This window comes from Chelonia mydas, chromosome 4 (genome assembly GCF_015237465.2).
Source record: "Chelonia mydas isolate rCheMyd1 chromosome 4, rCheMyd1.pri.v2, whole genome shotgun sequence".
Classification (NCBI taxonomy): domain Eukaryota; kingdom Metazoa; phylum Chordata; order Testudines; family Cheloniidae; genus Chelonia; species Chelonia mydas.
In genome coordinates, this window is record NC_057852.1 from 116,098,003 (window position 1) to 116,120,527 (window position 22,525).

Below are 22,525 nucleotides of genomic sequence, written 5' to 3' on the forward strand. Positions count from 1 at the left end.
CCATTCCGGGAGGAAAGCACACAACCGGTTGGAGAAGGGAAGCTTTAATGGGGGTTGGTCCCTGATGAGGACTGGTGGGGTGCCCCCGAGCGTCCCATCACAAATGCCTTTTCCCCACCAGCTTGCCCTTGGATGACCCAGGCTGGGGGGCAGGCTGGGACTGCCTCTTATAGTCCCGCTGCTTCTTATGGGCAGCCTCGTACTTCGGGAGGGTGGCCTGGGCGGGAGTCTGCTGTGGCTTGTGAAAGTAGAATGAATTATATTGAAATTATAATTCATTAAAGAAATGCTGCTTGAAAGATTTGTTGAAATATAGTTGTCAGGAAGAGAAACATTAAGGAGTGTGAGACAATGGGTCCTCAAACTAATTAACTTAGAGCTCCTACTGAGCTAGGAGATTGGTAAACGTTAGTATGCAAATAAGATATGTATGTATATTTGTCAGTTTCTGCTTCCTTTTGTCTCTTATGTTAAATTGGCTTTGGCTTAGCTGTATAAATAAGTTAGCTTGAGCCTCAGAGAGGGGCTCACATATCTGGGCGCATTGGCAAAGTGCTTTGCTAATAAACAGAGTGGTCTGACAAATTATGTGAGTCCTGAATCTGACTTTGACAGGCTTGAACTTAGGTTTTGCTGGAGACGGGACATAGAGGCCCAGAGTCTGGAGGGTCATGCGGGAGTCTTTCATGCCATGCAACCTTGTATTTGTTTCCTCCGCAAACAGAGCCTTCCCATCAAACGGGAGATCCTGCATGGAAGACTGTGCCTCGCTGGACAGCCCAGAGAGCAGGAGCCATGGACACTGCAGAGGCCATTGATCGTGCGGCTGTGTCCGCAGCATCCAAGGCTGCCTGCAGGGATGCCCTAGCGGCCGCTGCCCCTTCCTCCACTAGTGCCTTGAACTCCTTCCTATCGCGCTCCTGGAGGGAGTCCTCAAACTTGGGCAGGGAGCCACACAGATTGAATTTGTACCAGCCCAGAAGAGCCTGATGGTTTGCCACTCGTAACTGGAAGCTCAAAGATGAATATACTTTCCTTTTGAAAGAGTCCAGTCTCCGAGAGTTTTTGTTCTTTGGGGTCAGGACTGGCTGACCCTGCTGTTTCCTGTGGTTGATCGACAAGTACTCATGCCTCTTAGCGGGTACAAAGTACTTGCGTTCTGCCTTTTTTAGAGATGGGGGCCAATGAGGCCGGTGTTTGCCACAGGGCACTTGAAATCTTAGCCGCCCCTTCATGGAGAGGCAAAGCCACCCTACCCGGCGCTGATCGGTTCAACACGTTAAACAGGGAGACCCAGGGCTCCTCCATCTCCTCTGCCTGGAGGTGGAGGCTTGCTGCCACCCTCTTTAAGAGTTCTTGGTGGGCCCTGAAGTCCTCCTGCGGGATGGAGGCGGGTAGGGCCGCAATCGCCTCCTATGCACTTCTCTTACTTTCCAATAAATATTTCTGTGTTGTATTTGGGGAAAAACATATGATGATATAGTCTCATCATATTGTGATAACACTCTTTCCATCCCACTAGTCTCTGGACGATGTTAAACAGAAGCTACTAAAGTTAGACATTTTAAAATCAGCAGGTCCAGATTAATTTGCGCCCAAGAGTATTAAAATAGCTGGGGTAGGAGCTTGCTGGACCTTTAATGTTGATTTTTAGTAAGTCTTGGAGCACTGTGGATGTTCCAAAAGACTGGAAGAAAGATAATGTGCCGATTTTTAAAAAGGGCAAATGGGATGACCCAGGTCACTACAGGTCTATCAGAGATCTTGAGCAAGATAATGCAGTGGCTGATACAGGACTCAATTAATAAAGAACTACAGGAGAGTAATGTAAATTAATGCAACTCAGCATGGGTTTACGAAAAACAGATCCTGTCAAACTAACCTGATACCTTTTTTTTGATGACATTACAAGTTTGGTTGATACAGGTAATAGTGTTGATGTAACATACTTAGATTTCTGTAAGGGGTTAGACTTGTTATTGCACAACTTTTTGATTAAAAAACTTAGAATGATATCAAATTAACATGATGGCATACATTAAATGGATTACAAACTGGCTAACTGATAAGGTCTCAAAATATAACTGTAAACGAGGAATCATTATCAAGCGGGTGTGTTTCCAGTGGGGTCCCGCAAGGATGAGTTCTTGCCCCAACGCTATTCCACATTTTTATCTGTGACTTGGAAGGAAACATAAAATCATCACTAAAGTTTGAAGATGACACAAAAATTGGAGGAGAAGTCAATAATGAAGAGCACAGGTCACTGATTCAGATCAATCTGGATCATTTGGTAAATTGGGCACAAGCGAACAAAGTGTGTTTTAATATGGCTAAATATAAATGTATACATCTAGGAACAAAGAATGTAGACCACACTTGCAGTATGGGGGACTCTTTTCTGGGAAGCAGTGACTCTGAAAAAGATTTGTGCGTTGTGGTGCATAATCAGATGAACATGTGCTCCCCCTGTGATGTTAATGTGATCCTGTGATGCATAAACACAGTAATCTCCAGTAGAGGTTATTTTACTTCCATATGTGGCACTGGTGTGACCACTGCTGGAATACTATGTCCAGTTCTGGTGCCCACAATTCCAGAAGGATGTTCATAATTTGGAGAAGTTTCAGAGAAGAGTCACAAGAATTATTAAAGGATTAGAAAACATGCCTTAGTTTGAGCTCTTGGAGTCGATCACTGTATTTAGCTTAACAAAGAGAAGGTTAAGGGGTGATTTGATCACAGTCTATAAGTATCTACCTGGGAAACAAATATTTAATAATAGGCTCTTTAGTCTAGCAAAGAAAGGTATAACACAATCCAGCAGCTGGAAGTTGAAGCTAGCCAAATTCAGACTGAAAATAAAGCATAAATGTTTAACGGTGAGTGTAATTAACCATTGGAACAATTTACCAAGGGTCATGGTGGATTCTCCATCACGACAATTTTTAAATCAAGTTTGGATGTTCTTCTAATATGCTCTAGGAATTATTTTTGGGGAAGTTCTACGGCCTGTGTTATACAGGAGATCAGAGCAGATGTTCATAATCATCATTTCTGGTCTTGGGATCTGTGAATCTCTGAATACTGAGAGTTTTGCAAATAAAGCATGGCATACACTGAATTAAAGCCTAAAAATTCTAAATCACCCTTATAATTTTAACAAATTCAGCTTCTTACATTTTAATTAAAAATCCCCAAACAAACCAAAGGGGCTAATTTTCACTAGCACAGGGCAAAGACAGCACATATTGACTGCAGTACGAGTGGTGGGTACTGTGAACCTGTGAAACTCAGGTCCAAAGTTTATAGCCAAGAATTGACAGTTAAAAATTAAGCCCACATGTTTGTTAAACTCATACTTACTAGAGGCATAACCAAGAAAAGAAAATAGACAGACACTTACATGAATACTAACTGTTCCCAACTCCTTAGTTTTTTTTGTTCTGCAATGCTCTGTTCCAGCTCTTGGCTCAGTTTTTGCCTGGTATTCTCAAGCCATTCCCCTGTGGCCATATTTTTGTCATGTTCTTCTTTTTCAAGCTGTTCAGTTTGAATAGCAATTTCCTTTTTATGCTCCTCAACAATTTGTTGCAGGAACGGCTTTGGCACACTCAGTTTTAAAAGTTCTTGACTGATTACTCCATACTGAATGCGTTTAAGTTCTTCAATAGCTTTCTCTGTCAAAGTAAATCTAAGCACTTTTATTTCTTCACCGGCATCATTATCAAGCTTTTCAATAAGCTCTTCAAATTCAACAGCATGTTCGGTCAGGAGGTTTTGCCAGTGGTTCAAGTAGTGGCTAACCTCTTTAGTGGTTTTGAAAGTGTCTCCTATCGACATCTGCTCCTTTCTTTGTTCTTTCTGCTGATTCATTTACAAAAAAAAGAAAAAAAGATACAAGGTAAATAGAAGAAACCTCTTTTTAGTTCCAATCCCCTATATACGTATTTCATACCAAGGTGAAATTATACATAACAGTTTTTTGTAATACTCAAAATGACAATTTCATTGCATACTATCAGCGCTGCATTCATATGTGCCCAAAAGGCCACTATTAATTTAGGCTGAAGCTAGACAGAATGCTAACACCAACAAAAACGCAATGTGCAATTTAGCTTATGCCCTGATACATTTTCAAATGTCTGAAAGGGTCAGAAATCTAATGAACTGGTAAAATTCCAAATGCAAACTCTGATCAAAGAAATAGAGGAAAGAAAAGAAAAATGTTTTATTGATATTTCATATTACACTATGCAATATTTTCACTGTAAAGCTAGCCAAAGCTACCCTTGTTTTAAGACAATTTATCATTTAAGACCACACCAGTAGGAAGCACAGAGAATACAATGGAAGTGTTGGCCCTCTGCATGATTGCCAGAGCTCCAAGGCATTTTCTTCCAAAGAGTTTGGAAGCTCAGTGGGTTTGGAAGGTCATGCCACCTGCTCCCACTGTGGTGGAATCTAACCCTATGATCCCGACCTGATGAAATATCAGATTCCACAAATGGAAACTCAGCATTTTCTTCATGTATATCACTTACCTGCAGGTTTTCCCAATGGTAGGGAATGATCTGGTCTTCTGTTGTCAGGCTATGAATAACTGCTCAGTTAAGACAATACAGTAGAACCTCATAGCTATGAATACCTCGGGAATGGAGGTTGTTCGTAATTCTGAAATGTTCATAACTCTGAACAAAACACTATGATTGTTCTTTCAAAACTTTATAACTGAACATTGACTTAATACAGCTTTGAAACTTTACTCTGCAGAAGAAAAATACTGCTTTTAACCATCTTAATTTAAATGAAACAAGCACAGAAACAGTTTCCTTGCCAAATCTTTTTTTTTAAACTTTCCCTTTATTTTTTTTAGTAGTTTACGTTTAATGCAGTACTGTACAGTATTTGCTCTTTTTGTTTTTTTGTCTCTGCTGCTGCTTGATTGTGTATTTCCAGTTCCAAATAAGGTGCGTGATTAACCAGTCAGTTCGTAACTCTGGTATTCATAACTCTGAGGTTCTACTGTATATTGTGGTAATGCCACTAAAAATTATGAAGACTGATTTTCCTCTGCTATCCTAGCATGGATGTTTGTTATCTTCATTGTCATAAAAGAATTAGGCCTTATCTTTCAATTCAATCAGGGCTTTTTTCAGCATAATCCCAGGGTAAACCGTTACACTGTACATAATTACCTTTTGCAACATTTCTCGTCTTCTCTTAGTAACGAGTTTCTGGTGAAGCCTTTGCTTTTCCTGTTTTAAATTATGATCCAACTTCTGTTTAACAGAATGAACTTCTGCCTGAGCTTGATCTAGAAGTGGTCCCAAATGATTTTCAGACAAATGACCAGCTCTGTAATAAGAGTGTTTAATACCTGTTACCTTGAATACTTAACAGTAGAGAGAGAGAGAGAGAGAGACTGTGTGTGTTTGTACAAAGGCACATAGTTATTATTTATTTCTGTTGCTGTAATGCTTAACAGCCCCGAACAAGACTCAGGATCCCACTGTACTGGACACTATGCAAGCAAATAATACAAAGACAGTCCATGCCTCCGAAAGCTCACAGTGTAGCATATAGATAATACGCAAGAGGTGAATAAACAAATTGGAGTGTGAGGGGAGACTGGGAAGGAAGGAGGGGGAAAAAACCAAGGAGATGCGTACATATATAAAGTTAGTGTTAGACAGAAGATGCTCAAAGTAATGTGCATAAACGAAAAAATTAGGGAGTGCAGGCTCACGTGGTTTGGTCATGTAAAGCACAGTCCTCATGTAAAGCACAGTCCTGACAACTAGTGAGAAAGAGTCCAATGGCTCAAGACTGAAAGACAGAGATGCCAACCCAAGAAGAAGTGGTGGTACGTCATAAAGGAAAACAAGTTAGCATGTGGTGTGATAGAGGATACGGCACTGAAAAGAGCACTTTGGAAGGTGAGGACTTGTAGTGTAGGATGGGATTAATGCAAGGAAGAAGAAGGGTATTGTACAGAATTTTCAAATTAGACATGTTTTATATTTATACATTATAGTCTGAAAATGTAAAAAGTCTCCTTAAGTGTTACATTTATATCACACATGCAGAATAATTTTATACACGCTACAAATGATAGTTAGCAAAACCTGTGCAAAGACTTTCACTCACTTCTACAATATTCAAAATAAATCAAAAGAATTACCAGGATTTTGGATGAAAAGAGAAATATAGCAACTCCACAGACCAAACTTTCCCAGTTTTACACATACAGGACATCTTTTGGATTCAGGATAGATTTGCAAGATTATGACACCAGTCTAATTCCATTGACTTCTCTAATTCACATGAGTGCATGGGCTAGACGCAATAAAGTATAGTCAGGTAAGTCTCTCTCTCCCTATTAACAACTCTAATTGCATTATAAAGACTGCTGCTATTCTTGTCACTCAAGAGTTCCCAAAATACCTTTGAACAATAGGGATATAAAGGAGGATCTTAAATCAACCAGGTTAGGCTTTTGGATTTTCGCAGTTATTACCATGACTCACAAGAAATATTTCTAATATTAAATACTGAGTATTCCCTAAAAGGAGGTTAAAAGGGTCAAAATGGAACCTGGGCTGAAAGTACTATCCCTAACACTGCGGATTTTTGTTCAAACCCCTCCTCAATTATTCTCCAAGTACCCAATTTTCAGAAGGGCTGAGCACTGTGCAGCTCACATTGGTTTCAAATGGAATTGTGTGCATACAGCCCCTCTGAAAATCAGGACCTAATAACGTATAGGGCTCACATGCCACTGTCCCAGCAAAGTCTCCAACACACTTCAACAGTTAGACTATGGGCGAAATCTTGTAGTCCTTTATTCAGACCTTTCTCAGGAAAGGATTGAGACCAATTCCCATTGATTTTGTGAATTTACCTAGGATTTGTCCATATGAATTTAGCTGTCCCACATTTGTTCCAAGTTAGATTTTACCTCAAATTCCCAAAATAATCAAATTAAAGTGAAGTTGAAGAACATTTATTTAGTTGTGTGGCTTTTGCATTTTACCCAAAGTGAACAGAGAGCTCCTGTTCAAAGCCAGCACTTGTTTCTCCATCTACTGTTTGAGAGTTTACAGTCAATTAAATGAGCAACAGAACACTGTCCCCTGCCTATCAAACTTGCTTTAAATTCTAATGAGGAGCTCAGCTCAGCCTCCCTCCTTATCACGTAGGTTTGCTAAGTTTTGCAGAACTCAATTTTTTCAACTTCCATCCATCACCTTTTTTTAAAAAAAAATTTTCTGTGGGAAAAAGCCCTCAAAGCAATCCCACCAACTGTCAACGTGCTCTACTTGAAGCCAAATAATATTTGTCCTTGCCTGAAACCAATTGATTATAAATTCCAATGATGTGACAGATAGATTGGGCAGTGCCAAGCCTCCCTTCAGCTTTGTGAACTGCAAATTCCATATCTAGGCTCCTTTCTGTGCCAAATACAAGGGAAAACAAAGTAGTATAACATGTGGGTGGCGGAATTAGATAGGAGGAAGAGCAAGTTATGCAAAATAATAATCAATCAAGATATTACTTTTAAATACCTTTAATCTATTTTATGCTGGGGGAATTACCCAGGAGTCTCTGCAGCCCCTTTACAATCCCTACCCAGAGTGGAGTAAAAGGGGCTGCAGCGGGAATCAGAATTGGGGCCATGAGATGAAAGGTGGAGGGAAAGTGATGTAACATGCCAGCTAAGCGAACAGGGTGGTGATAGATGCATACACTGATTATGGGGACGATGATAGACACACATCTCATTAGTTCCAAGTTGATTTATTCTGTGGAATTTTTTTACGTGTAAAAATCTTAAAAGGCACTCAGATAAAATTGTAGGTAGCTGTGGATACTACAGGGGGCCAGTAAAAAGGAATATGGACTGAGTTTCCAAAGACACAAACAATAGAGACAAGGAGGTGTAGCCATCAGTTCAAGCAGAAGCAGAGTATCAGCTAAATAACACTAATAATATAAAAAGAAAAGGAGGACTTGTGGCACCTAAGAGACTAACAAATTTATTTGAGCATAAGCTGTCGTGAGCTACAGCTGAATGCATCCGATGAAGTGAGCTGTAGCTCACGAAAGCTTATGCTCAAATAAATTTGTTAGTCTCTAAGGTGCCACAAGTACTCCTTTTCTTTTTGCGAATACAGACTAACACGGCTGCTACTCTGAAACTAATAATATAATGGTTGTACCTCTAAGACAAAAATGAAAGCGTCTCCAGGCTACAGCTCAAGACTTAAAAGTCAAAATTAAAAAAGGAGCCAGTTAGAATGCCCAGTATAATTGGCAACTCAGAGTTATGATTGACAATTAAAAAAAAAAGCAAAAGGGCTTCAGACTTCAAACTATAGTTTGTCTGATGGGTAGGTTAGGTTGTGTAGAGTTGTATTATATCTGAAGAAGTAAAGGAAACCACAACTATTTTAGACAGATCACTCCAGTGTGGACATGACTAAGGGATGGAATCTACTTGATTAGAAAGCCCATATGATGGAAACAATGGGTGAAATCCTTGCCCCACTGAAGTCAATGGGAGTTTTGCCAAGGACTTCAGTGGGACCAGGATTTCACCCAACTGGATCAGTATTCTGCAGATGTCCAGATCAGAACTGCAATGAGTAATTCCTCATAGTAAAATCCAGACCCAAAGAGCTGCTAAGCAAGTCATTAATCTTAATGCAGACAGCAGGTGCTCAGCACCTGCTGGGGTCAGGCCCCAAGAAATTAAAGGCTTATGCTCTGCTGATGCAATAACAACAACAATGGGTAGCTTAGCTACCCCAGTTCTACCTGTTTGGACTGTTTGGAGAAATATTTATTGATGCAATAGACTCCACTTAAATGGAGAAGAATAAAAAGTACACTACTAAAAGAGATCAGTAAGAGGAATGTTTTGATTTGGACTTTACTGTATATGATGGTAGGATTTAAGGCCACATATCACAGAAAATTATTGTGGTTTTATTAGAGATTAAAATCCATGGAGAAATTCATACTGCAATAGAAGTTCTTCAAGTCCAGTAAATTGCCAGGACTGGATAAGGTTATCAAAGTGTTATGAAAGAAATGAAGTGTGAAGGAGCAGAGTGCTTGGCGAAATGAAGCCACAGCACTTTAAAACTAGCAATTGTTCGGGAAAAAAAAAGCTGTGAAGTCACTAATCTGGTGCCTTTTTGACTATCTAGAACACAGGAATTACAGAATGGTGGGGCTCATTGTGCTACTGGGGAAACCAGTTATTAAGAGTTCCAGTAAGGTTAAAAGAAGAAAAGGAGTACTTGCGGCACCTTAGAGACTAACCAATTTATTTGAACATAAGCTTTTGTGAGCTACAGCTCCCTTCATTGGATGCATGCAGTGGAAAAGTAAGGTTAAAGTAGTACAACACCTGGACAAGTATTGCCTGGACAAGTCAAGCCCTGCATAGTTTTTGTAAGGAAAATGATAAAAAGAGCTTTCTATCTAGGAGAATTCTTCGGAAATGTTAACAAAATGGTAGATAAAGCAGCATGAATGTAATTCACTTAGATTTTTCCGAACGCTTTTTTGAAAAGGTCTCTCACACGAGACTATTAAGGAAAATGACTAATAAATTAATAAGGGCAGTCCTGCAGTTCGAACCAGTAAAGCAATTAAAAAAGCTACAGCGAAGGCTGTTCTACAGGTCAAATATCGGGGTACCAAGGTGATTGTCAGTATTTGATAAAAATTATTAAATAGATTTTGAACAAAAAGTAAAAGGAGTTGATAAAGTATGATAATGACACTAAGTCAATTTGTTTAGTAAAATGGAGGATTATGAGAAACTCTGGATGGATTTAAATATATAAATGAAATGGACAATTTGACAGCGGAGGACATTTAACTTGCATAAATGTAAGAAAATGTGTATTAGCAGCAATGGTCTAAACTCCTAACATGCTGAGGGGCACTGAAGCTGTGGAATCTTCTGAAGCAAGAAAAGAGGTTAGATTGTGGAGAGTTCAATGCAGATATCTGCTCACAATAGCACATATACAAATAAAATGGCTCTATGAATTAAAGGACAGACAACAGCAGAAAATATTGCAGTGACATATTGCACAATGGTGGATAGGCCTCTGATTACTGTTATTACTGTTACTGAGGGTCTTTTTATACAGTGTTCTAGCATCCACTTGACCACACAGTTCTGCTTAAACAATAGGCTTTTGATGTAATCTTGTGCTTTCTGAACACCACCAGTAATTACAGGTTTCAGAGTAACAGCCGTGTTAGTCTGTATTCGCAAAAAGAAAAGGAGTACTTGTGGCACCTTAGAGACTAACCAATTTATTTGAGCATAAGCTTTCGTGAGCTACAGCATCTGATGAAGTGAGCTGTAGCTCACGAAAGCTTATGCTCAAATAAATTTGTTAGTCTCTAAGGTGCCACAAGTACTCCTTTTCTTTTTGTAGTTACACAAATTAACATACGGCAATTTATCCATCAGGCAGTCTATTATAAACTTCAAAGAGACATATAGACAATGACGTTATTTTACCCAAGATTCATCTAAATGTTAATATTCCCTTTTGATCTCTGAATCAGTAACTATAATGACAGACAGGAACCGTTTATTTACATAGCTAGAATTAAAGATACACACAATTAGTATCACTTCTAACAATATAGGTTTGCATTTCAAAGTTCTAGCCTATTTAGCATGAATGGCCTTAATTTCCATTCACATACCTTTCTAAAATGTCTTTAAAGGTCATGGTTAGTTAGGCTGTGTCTACACGGCCACTTTCAGAGCTAAAACTCTAGTCATTCAGGGGTGTGAAAAAACACCCCCCCCCCAAATGGCAAATGTTTTAGTGCTGAAAAGCAGCAGTATAGACAGCCTTTATCGACGGGAGCCGTGCACCCGGCAATAAAGCTACCACCCCTCATTCGAGGTGGTTATTTTTTATTGCTGGTAGAGCTCTCCTCCAGCGATAAAGCATGACTATCCTGCCCACGTCACAGCACTGCTGCAGCCACGCTGTAACGTGTGCAGTGTAGATATACTCTTAGCCTGCAAGCTGTTTAACCCTTTCTGGCCACGTGTTACACTTTGCATAAGATTCATTGCAATTACATGACAGTGGTAGAAATAATGGCTTGAGTAATTATATTTTAATCAGACGTCACACCTGTCCTCTTGCGTCTAGGGAACCATGTTCAAAGTATAAAATTTCTTTGTAAAAGACAGAGTCAGATTCTCTTCCACATTCAGCATCGAGAAAGGGAGGCAGCCTAGGAGCTGTTTAAGGCTGGTTACAGCTCCATAATTCACAGATCACATCTGCTCCAGCCCAGCTCCCTAAGGGGGCCAGCTGAGATTTGGCAGAATGCAGCTACACTCCCCCTCAACCCCTAAGCCAGTGTTTGTATGGGGGAAGCGAAGGGGCATGGTTGGCATGGGAACCAACTACACCGACTTTATGCCAACTGAGAGCTCCCTAACCCTTGGCAGAATTCTCAGTAGGTTGTCCAGGCCAGACTCCAGCCCCTTTGCGCTGAGTGATGCAAAGAGGGCAGAATGGAAAGGAAATCTGGCCCCAGAGACATCTGACTATCCATCCTTGTCTACTATATTATGGGCAAAATTTTCAAACTTGTATACGTAGAGTTAGAGACACACAGTGGGTGAAGTAATATCTTTTACTGGGTCAAATTCTGTTGGCAAAAAGAGACCAACTCAAAAGCTTTCTCTTCCACCAACAGAAATTGTTCCAATAAAAGATATTCCTTCACTCACCTTGTCTCGCAAATATCTTGGGACCAACAAAACTACAGCAGCACTGCAAATACCTAGAGTTAGAGTAAATCCCTATTTAGGCACCCAAATCAGCAGCTTGATTTTCAAATGATTTTCACCATTTACTTATTTTGTTAACATTCTTACAGTATCTTTTTCACATGAATCTCGATTGACTTTTTACCCAATATATTTTAAACATTCTGCTAAGCTCTGCTTTTAAAAGTCCTTTACAGCATTTATGTCTTGCCTGTTTTATGCTACCTTTGAATTTGTTTATGTGTATTCTATCTCATCCACATATTTTCCCTGTTTCATCTCTAGATATAAAACAATTATGCATCTCAAAATTCCCTTTAATCCCATCCATAAGTATATGTTTAAAGTACCTAATCTACTGTGTACTGGTTTTGATAAAGGAACATCTACATTTGTAATGAGAGAAGTGGGAGTTGAAGGGTAAGATGAAAAAGCAGAGGAGATTAATGATACTATTTAAAAGGACCAGAATTTTGGTTCAGACTTTTCTTGCTCTTAATATTTCTTCTGCTCTGGTCTGTAAATATTCCCCAATTCCCCTTATAATTAAAGATTGAAATTCTGGCCAACCTACCATGGAATTATTCTTCTTCTGGGTTTTGGGCATGATTCTCAGCTTTGCCTGCAGCAGAATGACTCTGGAGAATGTTCAGAAATACTACATTGTGTAGTTTTACAATATCAACGTCCAGAGAATGAAAAAATAGGCACAGGTCTTGCCAATCTTCTGAAAGCAAACATGCTGCGTGAGTGTGGGGGTGTCTGAAGTTATAGGAGGGTCACACAAGATAACAGAGTATTGTCACTTTGTTTTGCGAGGGTGTCTAACTTTGCAGAATTTAGTTTAAAATTTGATACTATGAAAAAAAATCTGGGGAATCCTCCATCCAACCTTCCTATTACTTATATGGTGAGAGGAAACGCCATTTGCTGATATTGTTTGTAGCTCTCGGTGCAAAACTAATCCTGTTGTAAGAAACTCAATCGCAAGATTTCTCTGGAAAGTAGAACTGCATCCCTCCCCCAATTTGTAAATTCTCCCTCACTCCTCTGAACATTATAGCCAATGAATAGCATGCAAAGTTAGAGAGAGAAAAGCATTGTTTTACATTAGGATTTCCTTACGACTCGTGTTCGTGCTGCAGTATTTTGTGCACATGAATATCACACTGTATCACCACCAAAAACTACCCAGGCCTTGCCTTTCCACTACTGAGATTTTTTTCTTCTAACTCTCCTCTCTCTCTTTTCTAGTCATTGATTTTTTTTTATTTTGCATCTCAAGTTCAATATCAGTTATTAAACAGTGAACTAAAGCTACTTTTCCAGTTTAATAAACCCCACTTCTTCCTTCATTTTAGTAATCGGCTCCTATGAATTCATGATTAAATCTGCACAGTGGCCTGTCTAATTAGAGCTTCTCATTAAGGGCCTTCCCAAAGTAACAATGTCTACAGAACAACCAAAGAACTTTTCTCAAGGAGACCAAAAGCATAATATGATTTGAAAGTGATGTGAAAATATGGAAGGGTACAAGCTGCAGAAGTGGGATCTTCATTACATTACAAAGGAGGTGGTAAGATTGGTTTTGGACACATAGCTGCACATACATTATGGTACCATCCAAAACGTGCAAAGCAGAGTACAGGCATATAGGAAGACTGTCCTTGCTCAACAGAGCTTACAGTCTAATGGCAGTCATGACTCAACAGATGACAGCTACTGCAATAGGTGGCTAAATAGAAGAGCAAAGGTTACAAAAATAAGGTAAGGTACTTGGCTCTAAATGAACAGTTATCCAGTCTCTAATGAAGCGCTGTTAGTTTTGCACTACTTGCAGATACAGAACATGACCTTTTGGTATCTCATATCAATCTTCCTTTGGGCCTCTAAACTAGGGCTGTCAAACAATCGCAGTTAATGCCTGCAATGAACTGAAAACAAAATTAACTCATTAATTTTTTAATGCGTTAATCGCATTCCTCTGGGTTGGGAGGGATGCATCGGCGGTGGGGGGAGGGAGGGGAGGCCAAAGCCCCAGCCCACAGCTCCGCGGGCGGCTATGGGGGCTGAAGTCCCAGTGTGCAGCTCCACGGGTTCGCTGAAGTGCTGAGCTGGAGCCCCGCACCCCAAGGGGGAGCTGAAGGCCTGAACCCTGTATGGGACCGGAGCCCCGAGTCCTATGGGGGATGAAGCCCGGAGCCCTGAGCGGGACTGGAGCCCTGAGCAGAGCTGAAGTCCAGAGCCCCGATCCTATCTTTGAAAACATAGAAAAGATCCAAAAATATTTAAATAAATGGTATTCTATTATTGTTTAACAGTGTGATTAAAATGCCTATTAATGCCTATTAATTACGATTAATTTTTTTAATTGTTTGACAGCCCTACTCTAAATCTTCTATTATTTTTACCTTTCAATTGAGAACAATAGCAGGAAAGAAAACAATTTAAATAGTAATATGTCTATATGGTCCTGTTACTGGCTGAGAAGTTTGGATTATATTAATCTATTTTATATTTGTTTCTGCAATACATGGCACCCAGATGACTGGCAACTGGCACCAATATATGTCTAAAATATATAAAGAAAGATGTGGGCACAGGATCAACAGAAAAATTAGTAATTTGCTTTCCAGCACACTGATACATTCTACTTTCCTGGCATACTCTTCAGTAGTTTCTCCACATGCCAGGCTAGCAGATGCTTCAGCTCTCTTGGTACTAGCTAGAGTTCTCCCTCAAACTGCTCTATACTGTCATGTAATTTTAACTGCTCATTTCACCAGCACCATTTCATCATTTTTATGTCTCCATATTACCTTCAGGGATATTTCTACGGTATCCTCAAATACTGTATCTGAATCAGCCCAGAGCCTATATGACCTAAAAGAAATACCCCAAAGCAGTTAAATAAATATTTTTTCTGCAATTCATTTTTACTTATTACTTTAGCCAACATTTATTCTTTACTATTCCCAGCAGCATGTGGCTTGTCTGCTAATAAAGATCTATACCAATTATATTATTTATAAGCTCAGTCAACTGTGGAGATCATCTTTCCTTTGGAAAACTTTTATGCATGCCAATTTGAGACCATATATCCAGCTCCTCACCCTACATGTTAAATTTAGAAGGGAATCAGAGTTGCACTTTTCATCTAGGTCTAGATTTTCATGTACATAGGGTCCTGTTCAGTAATTCTTATTAAAAGTATTCCCATTGACTTAAATGGGCTATTCACATGGGTGAGTACTATCTGAATAAGTAAAGGATCTATAATCAGCCCCAAACTCTTGCTGGCTTCAGTGGGAACCATAATCCTCCAGCAGCAGAATCTGGGCATCTGTTAATAAGTCTAACTGTATGTGTTCCCATCAGTCAAGGAAACTGACAAAAACACTTTATCTGACTCTACTCATAAGACACTGCATCAATCTAAAACTAAATGATCCAGTTAAGCAAATCACATATTAAAATCAAACATGGAAGTCGTTCTCTTGGACATGTATTTGTATGACATGGAGTGAGGCTAGGAGAAAAGAAAATAACCAAGATCTTATTTGAACACATTCACAGCAACACATAATTCAGATCTAGATCACACACAAGGGTTGGGACTAGAACCCTTAACTAATAGCTCCAAAAGCACATGCTTCTACCACTTGGGCTAAAGAATCTCTCTAGCCACTAATATTAGTAGGAAGTACCTTATTCTCTCAGTGGGACTGCTACCAGAGGGCAATATTAGTCACTCACACACAATGACCCTGATCCTGTAACATGCAGCACAGAAATAAACTGATGTACCCATTTAGAGCCTCACTGAAGTCAATGAGCTCTAACTGGGTATGTGGGACAGCAGTATTTCTGTGTTGTGGGATCAGGGCCAAAGACAGTATATTACACTCTGATGCTGAATAACCAATATGGTAGCTACTAAATATTCGATTGAACTATTTTAAAAATAATAAATCTTCTCAGTAAACTTTTAAATTCTATTCATTAACCTTTATTAGATATAGCTAAAATTATTTTTGAGGAATACCATAGGTCACTCAGATAACGTAGGAGTGGAGACACCAGGAATAATTAAAATAGAGATTATATTTACCTTTCCATCTTGTTAATGAGACTTGTTATCTGGCTTGCTGCTGTGTTCAAGAGAGAGGAGGCTTGAGAATCCCATAAATGTATATTATTTATTAGGCACTCTCTGTAAGCAAATCTTTTACTCAGATGATACTTCTTATTAGCCTGCAAAAAATCCATTAGCTCTTCAATGTCCACCTATAGGAAAGAATGTGAACACATATATGTCTTAATAAGAAGTTACATTCATTTTAACTAACACCGGAGAGAGTGCTATTTAGACCAGTTTTGTGCATTAGAAAAGAATAATATTAAACAGCCTTTACAAATAAAGAACAACAGTGAACTTCCATATAAGTTAGTTAAAAGTATTGTAAATTAGATGATTGTGTCATGTTATTACAGTTGCATCAGTCTAACACAGTTTGTTGATCTTTGGGCCTGAACAGCCAGCTACTGAGCATGGTGCTTACTACCCAGAGTAGTCCATGGAGGCCAATGAGACTACTCAGGGTCCTGATTCAACTAGATACTTGAAGCATGTGCCTAAATTTAAGCACATAAGCAGTCCTGTTTGACTTTAGCAGGACTACTCATGTGCCTAAAGTAGGCACATGCTTGCTGAACTGGGGCCCAAGGGTAGTAGGCTCTATGCTCAGTAGAAAGCATATGCAGAGCCATGCTCTTTTAAAGAAACAAAAAACATTCTCTTTCCCTAGAGCAATTTTCACTTTAAGATATAGTGTGAAATTTCCAAAAGTGCCTATGTAACTTAGGATCCTAAGTCTTAGGGTCTAAGCCACTTAAACACCTTTGAAGAATTTAAAAAACAGGTCAAGTTTTATTCAGATTTGTAATGTAAAACCCAATTAGCCGGTACAGACTGCCTGAATGAACATGCACAACTCCCATCATTACTGGGGACGGTTATGTACATGCATTAATAATTTTTGTCTAGACTTTTAAAATTTCAGAATTATGGGACTGTAGTTTTGCATCTTATTTCTATTGTCAATCAGTTATAAAAGTGATAACATGGCAAAGTTCTACAAGTGGAGATAATTAGAGAAACATTTCACAAACATTACTATGTGATCGCTATCTGTTGGGAAGTTAAAGAGTGGAATAGTTACGTCATTACCTGTATTTTAGAGTAATCCTGCACTAATGCTTTGGCTGCTTCTAACTTCAATTCTCCCTTGAAAATGGCATTTTTTATCTGTGTAAAAAAGATATTATGGAGCTCTGTTCTCTGGAAAATAGCCAGTTGTCGATAAGCTTTCGCAAAGTACTCCTCCTGCCTCACCAAAAGGAACCTCTTCATGTGGCTCTGCTCAAGTTTGTGAATTTTTTCCAGAAGACATCTGTATTCTATAGCAGACTGGGAGAGGACAAAAAACAAGAACATCCAAATGATTACCCGTGTTTAATATATTTTAAAAGTACCAATATTACTGAGACTAATGTATTACTGAGACTAAGCTCGCATGTATTCAATGCATACTATGCGCATTCCTCTTTAAGTGATCTGAAATGAGCAGCTGTTTTGAAATAAAATAATATTAACATTAAATCATATTTTCAATATTCAACAGAAAAGCCAGTGCTAGAAGATGAAGTGTTCATCTATCCATAACACTCTCCTTACAATGTGTATGATAATCAAGGTGGGCCATTTCCAGCACAAATCCAGGGTTTAACAAGAACGTCTGAGAACAGTGGGGGGGGAGAGGGGGAGGAGGTAGGAAAAAACAAGGGGAAATAGGTTACCTTGCATAATGACTTAACCACTCCCAGTCTCTATTCAAGCCTAAGTTAATTGTATCCAATTTGCAAATGAATTCCAATTCAGCAGTCTCTCGCTGGAGTCTGGTTTTGAAGTTTTTCTGCTGTAATATCGCAACTTTCATGTCTGTAATCGCGTGACCAGAGAGATTGAAGTGTTCTCCGACTGGTTTATGAATGTTATAATTCTTGACATCTGATTTGTGTCCATTTATTCTTTTACGTAGAGATTGTCCAGTTTGACCAATGTACATGACAGAGGGGCATTGCTTGCACATGATGGCATATATCACATTGGTAGATGTGCAGGTGAACAAATTAGCCACACTATCAGAGGCTCGTTCACCTGCACATCTACCCCCCCACTGTTCCTCAGACATTCTTGTTAAAATGGCCCACCTTGATTATCATACATATTGTAAGGAGAGTGATCACTTTAGATAAGCTATTACCAGCAGGAGAGTGGGGTGCGGGGAGAGAAAACCTTTTGAAGTGATAAACACCCATTTTTTCATGGTCTGTGTGTATAAAACATCCTCAATGCATTTTCCACTTTATGCATCCGATGAAGTGAGCTGTAGCTCACGAAAGCTTATGCTCAAATAAATTGGTTAGTCTCTAAGGTGCCACAAGTACTCCTTTTCTTCTGCATCTGGTGTCTCACCCACATTTCTCCACTTTGGATTGCTTCGTTTTATTCCTCTGCAATGCCACTTTCCTCCACATTCCAGAGGAAAAGTAAATGACATGAAATATAGTATCTCTAAAGCTAGTAAAAATTCTTTCATAGATTTTAGTCCACTTCTCTCTGCTTCTCTGAGTGAAAAGAGCACAACAGTTGAGGGGTAAGGGGAGGAGAGGGAGGAAGGAGATAAGTGGATAAGCACAAGAACTGAAGGGTCTGGCTTTGAATTCTTCCCCAGCCCCTATCATTAAGCCAGGATCTTTTAGTGTCTCCCATCACTTGGGACTTCTAAAACCAAACTGGACAAAGCACTAGAAAAGGTACAATGCTGGAAAGGTAGCTGGAGCAGCTTCAACGAGAGGCATGGCCAGCAAATTTCAGCTGAGTCCTATCTGCTAGTGTAAATTTGTCAAAATAACAAGCAAACCCTCCCAAGAGTCACAGCTCATATACTTATTTGTTCCTATGGAAGAGCTCAACAGGTCTGCACCACCCTGCATCCTCATACAATACTCCTCCATCCAATAGGCTGTGCACCAAACCCTTTCCCACCAACCCCTGTACACTGCTATTATCTTTGGTGGGTCATTTTTATCAAAGTAACCATTTCTGCAAAAAATCAGTTTTATTAATTACCATAAAAGCACTAAACAACAACAAGTACACTGCATTCAAATAAAACATGATTTTTTTTGGTAGCATATGCAAGCATGTCACAAAGAATTTAAGACACTGTGGTGGAAGTTTTCACATCTTGGTCTGTGGGAATATGTTCCTGATATGAATTCTTTTATCTCTACAACTCACTGGAAAATGGGAAGCTTGAACAGAAGCAACGTTACATTCAATACATAGGAATACACGTTCATGCAGGAAGTGCAGCACCAGTGGCAAATAACGAATTGTGCTGGTTACTCCTTCTGAGCCATCTTCTTAATCGAAGTTATGAGGTTTGACAAATATGAAACAATAATTTGGGAGTTTTCTTTTTTACGTTAACAGGGGTGAAATGTACAAAGACTACTGGAATTCTCACTAGGCAGCTACAATAGCAAGAAAACAAAAACAGGGTGGCCATTACAGTCTAAAAGAGAAACCACAGGAAAAATAACATGGAATAGTAGGAAAAGGGTAACCATACAAATTGTTATGTTACTTTCATACCTGATTTACCTTCTCATTCAGTCGCTTAATTAATTCTTCAGCCTCATCATTTGCGGCTCTCTCTCGTTGGTGCTGAACCTCCATTTCTTTCCTAGTCTCTAGATTACATTCGGCAGTTAAAGCCACCATCTTTCTTGTATATTCCTCCTGAACTTCATTCTCCATTGCAAAAAATTGTTTTTTGAAAATTGAACCCATCCTTTTCTCCACATTAGGAGAGACATTGTGTCTGAAAACCATGTTCTTCATCAACATAGCAATCGCCTCTTTGCACATCTGCATTCGATAGGCTTCCAGATCAGCATCTGCACGAGTCAGGTTTGCTACCTCCAAGCTGTAAAATATAGTTAGGAGTGCTTAGGGCTTCCGATGACACACAATTTCCATCACCAAAAAAAGTTAACTAGCACCATTAGATTTTATACTACTGAATGGCATTCAGATCAGAGCAGGAAGATCGCACAGTATTAGTCTAATAATAATAACACAAATTTGTCAGAGTGAGTCAATTTCAATAGTTTTCAGAGTAGCAGCCATGTTAGTCTATATTCGCAAAAAGAAAAGGAGTACTTGTGGCACCTTAGAGAATAATAAATTTATTTGAGCATAAGCTTTCGTGAGCTACAGCTCACTTCATCGGATGCATCCGATGAAGTGAGCTGTAGCTCACGAAAACTTATGCTCAAATAAATTGGTTAGTCTCTTAAGGTGTCACAAGTACTCCTTTTCTTTTTGCAAATACAGACTAACACGGCTGCTACTCTGAAACCTGTAATTAGTTAAGATGAGCTATTATCAGCAGGAGAAAAAACTTTTGTAGTGATAATAAAGATAGCCTATTTAGACAGTTGACAAGGTGTGAGGATACTTAACTTAGGGAAATAGATTCAATATGTGTAATGACCCAGCCACTCCCAGTCTCTATTCAAACCCAAGTTAATGGTATCTAGTCTGCATATTAATTCAAGCTCAGCAGTTTCTCGTTGGAGTCTGTTTTTGAAGCTTTTCTGTTGCAAAATTGCCACCCTTAAATCTTTTACTGAGTGGCCAGAGGGGTTGAACTGTTCTCCTACCAGTTTTTGAATGTTATGATTCCTGATGTCAGATTTGTGTCCATTTATTCTTTTGCGTAGAGACTGTCCGGTTTGGCCAATGTATATGGCAGAGGGGCATTGCTGGCACATGATGGCATATATCACATTGGTAGATGTGCAGGTTAACGAGCCCCTGATGGCGTGGCTAATGTGATTAGGTCCTATGATGGCGTCACTTGAGTAAATATGTGGACAGAGTTGGCATCAGGCTTTGTTGCAAGGATAGGTTCCTGGGTTAGTGTTTTTGTTGTGTGGTGTGTGGTTGCTGGAGAGTATTTGCTTCAGGTTGGGGGGCTGTCTGTAAGTGAGGACTGGTCTGTCTCTCAAGATCTGTGAGAGTGAGGGATCATTTGTCAGGATAGGTTGTAAATCTTTGATGATGCGCTGGAGAGGTTTTACTTGGGGGCTGAAGGTGATGGCTAGTGGTGTTCTGTTATTTTCTTTGTTGGGCCTGTCCTGTAGAAGGTGACTTCTGTTCCTAGACAGTTCCCATATCTCTCAGATTAAAAGCAAACAAAAACATCCTACAAATGAATGCTGTGAAGAGAAATACAGCATCAAATATTTTAGTGAGTGTAAGCTGCACAGACTTTATTAAATGGTTCCAAACTCACTATCCACCCACAGTAATACAGGTCTTGCCTGAAGTATTTACACTCCTCTGAAAGCACCACAGGAAAACAAAAAGCATGCGTTTTGATTAGTTGTTGATAAAACAAATTAATATAGCCATTATCTCTTTCACATGGAAATAAATCTAGTTCCAGAAAAGAGATTAGCAACACAGAGAAAAATAATATTTTCTACAAAAGGCCAACAGGCAATAAATATCATGCTGCATGTGAAGAGCCACTCATTTGTCACTAGAGTTAATTAATTCAGAAGGACAATTATCTTTTACAGCATATTTCTTTTCTAAATTCCCTGGCTCTGCCATTCCTGCACTAGTTGGAAGTCAATTCAGTATTAGAGAAATGGATTTCTTGCCCTTGCATGCACTTTGCATGAAAAGATAGCACTGCATGCTTTTGCACACGACTATAAGTAGATTTTAATATACTATCACTTCTACGTGTTTGACAATGTAAGTCTTGAACACATATTTGCAGCTTAAATCTGGTTAAATGTGACCGATATAAAAATTAAACCAAAATGAAAATAAAATGTATTGCACATAATAAATATTTTTCCAGTTATGGCAAATCACTGCTTTGATTGGTTCTTCAAGCTAAATCTCTGATAAGTTTCAAATGAGACAGCAAAGGCCCTGGAAAAGTTTGCAACATGTTTACTGTAATAATAAAATGCAGCTGTTTTACCCCAGGGAGCCTAAATATTAAATCCTACAAACTGTTCAGTTTCTTTCTCAAGCAATTCTTCATTTTTAAATTAAAAAAAGAAGTTTTTTTGGGAAAAGTAGTTGATCAACAGGACTGGACAGCAAGTTCCTCCGTTTATCCACTGAACAGGTACAGAATTGGCACCGACAATGATGGCTTTTAAAACCTATACCACCAACTATGTCTCAACTGAAGGGAAGGGGCTATTTAAGCTCTATAACATTCAGTCCTTGGTCTCTCTGCAAATACTACAGTCAGTTGTACAACCAGTGCACACCAATCCCCATGGAATTAGATGGTGCCAATAACCTTATTTCACTCAGATATTCAGACACCAAACATGTTTAACTCTCTAAATATTGTTTCTTACTCTTCATAGGATTCTGCAGAAACAACAGGTTTGCAATACATACACACACACACACACACACACTATGTTTTTGTGCGTACGTGAATCCCCCTCGCCACTCCCCCAACTCAAAAAATAAAATTATGTTAAAAGAGTATTACAGTTACAAAGTCAAGCACTCGAAAG

At 39.1% G+C, this 22,525-nt stretch overlaps 1 protein-coding gene across 6 annotated transcripts in view; it reads right to left on the reverse strand.

Annotated features, from left to right (window-relative positions):
• EVC2 (EvC ciliary complex subunit 2) overlaps positions 1-22,525 on the reverse strand; it is a 164,273-nt gene that overhangs the window by 62,940 nt on the left and 78,808 nt on the right. For 3 of the 6 annotated variants that reach the window (XM_043544659.1, XM_043544658.1, XM_037898080.2), the window contains 5 exons: positions 19,557-19,890; positions 17,064-17,303; positions 15,945-16,120; positions 5,199-5,358; positions 3,407-3,867 (listed from right to left, as the gene is read on the reverse strand). In XM_043544659.1, coding sequence (XP_043400594.1) covers positions 3,407-3,867; positions 5,199-5,358; positions 15,945-16,120; positions 17,064-17,303; positions 19,557-19,890 — 1,371 coding nt within the window. The remainder of the gene's footprint in view (positions 1-3,406; positions 3,868-5,198; positions 5,359-15,944; positions 16,121-17,063; positions 17,304-19,556; positions 19,891-22,525) is intronic. The other 3 variants (XM_037898083.2, XM_037898082.2, XM_037898081.2) reach the window with 3 other exon arrangements.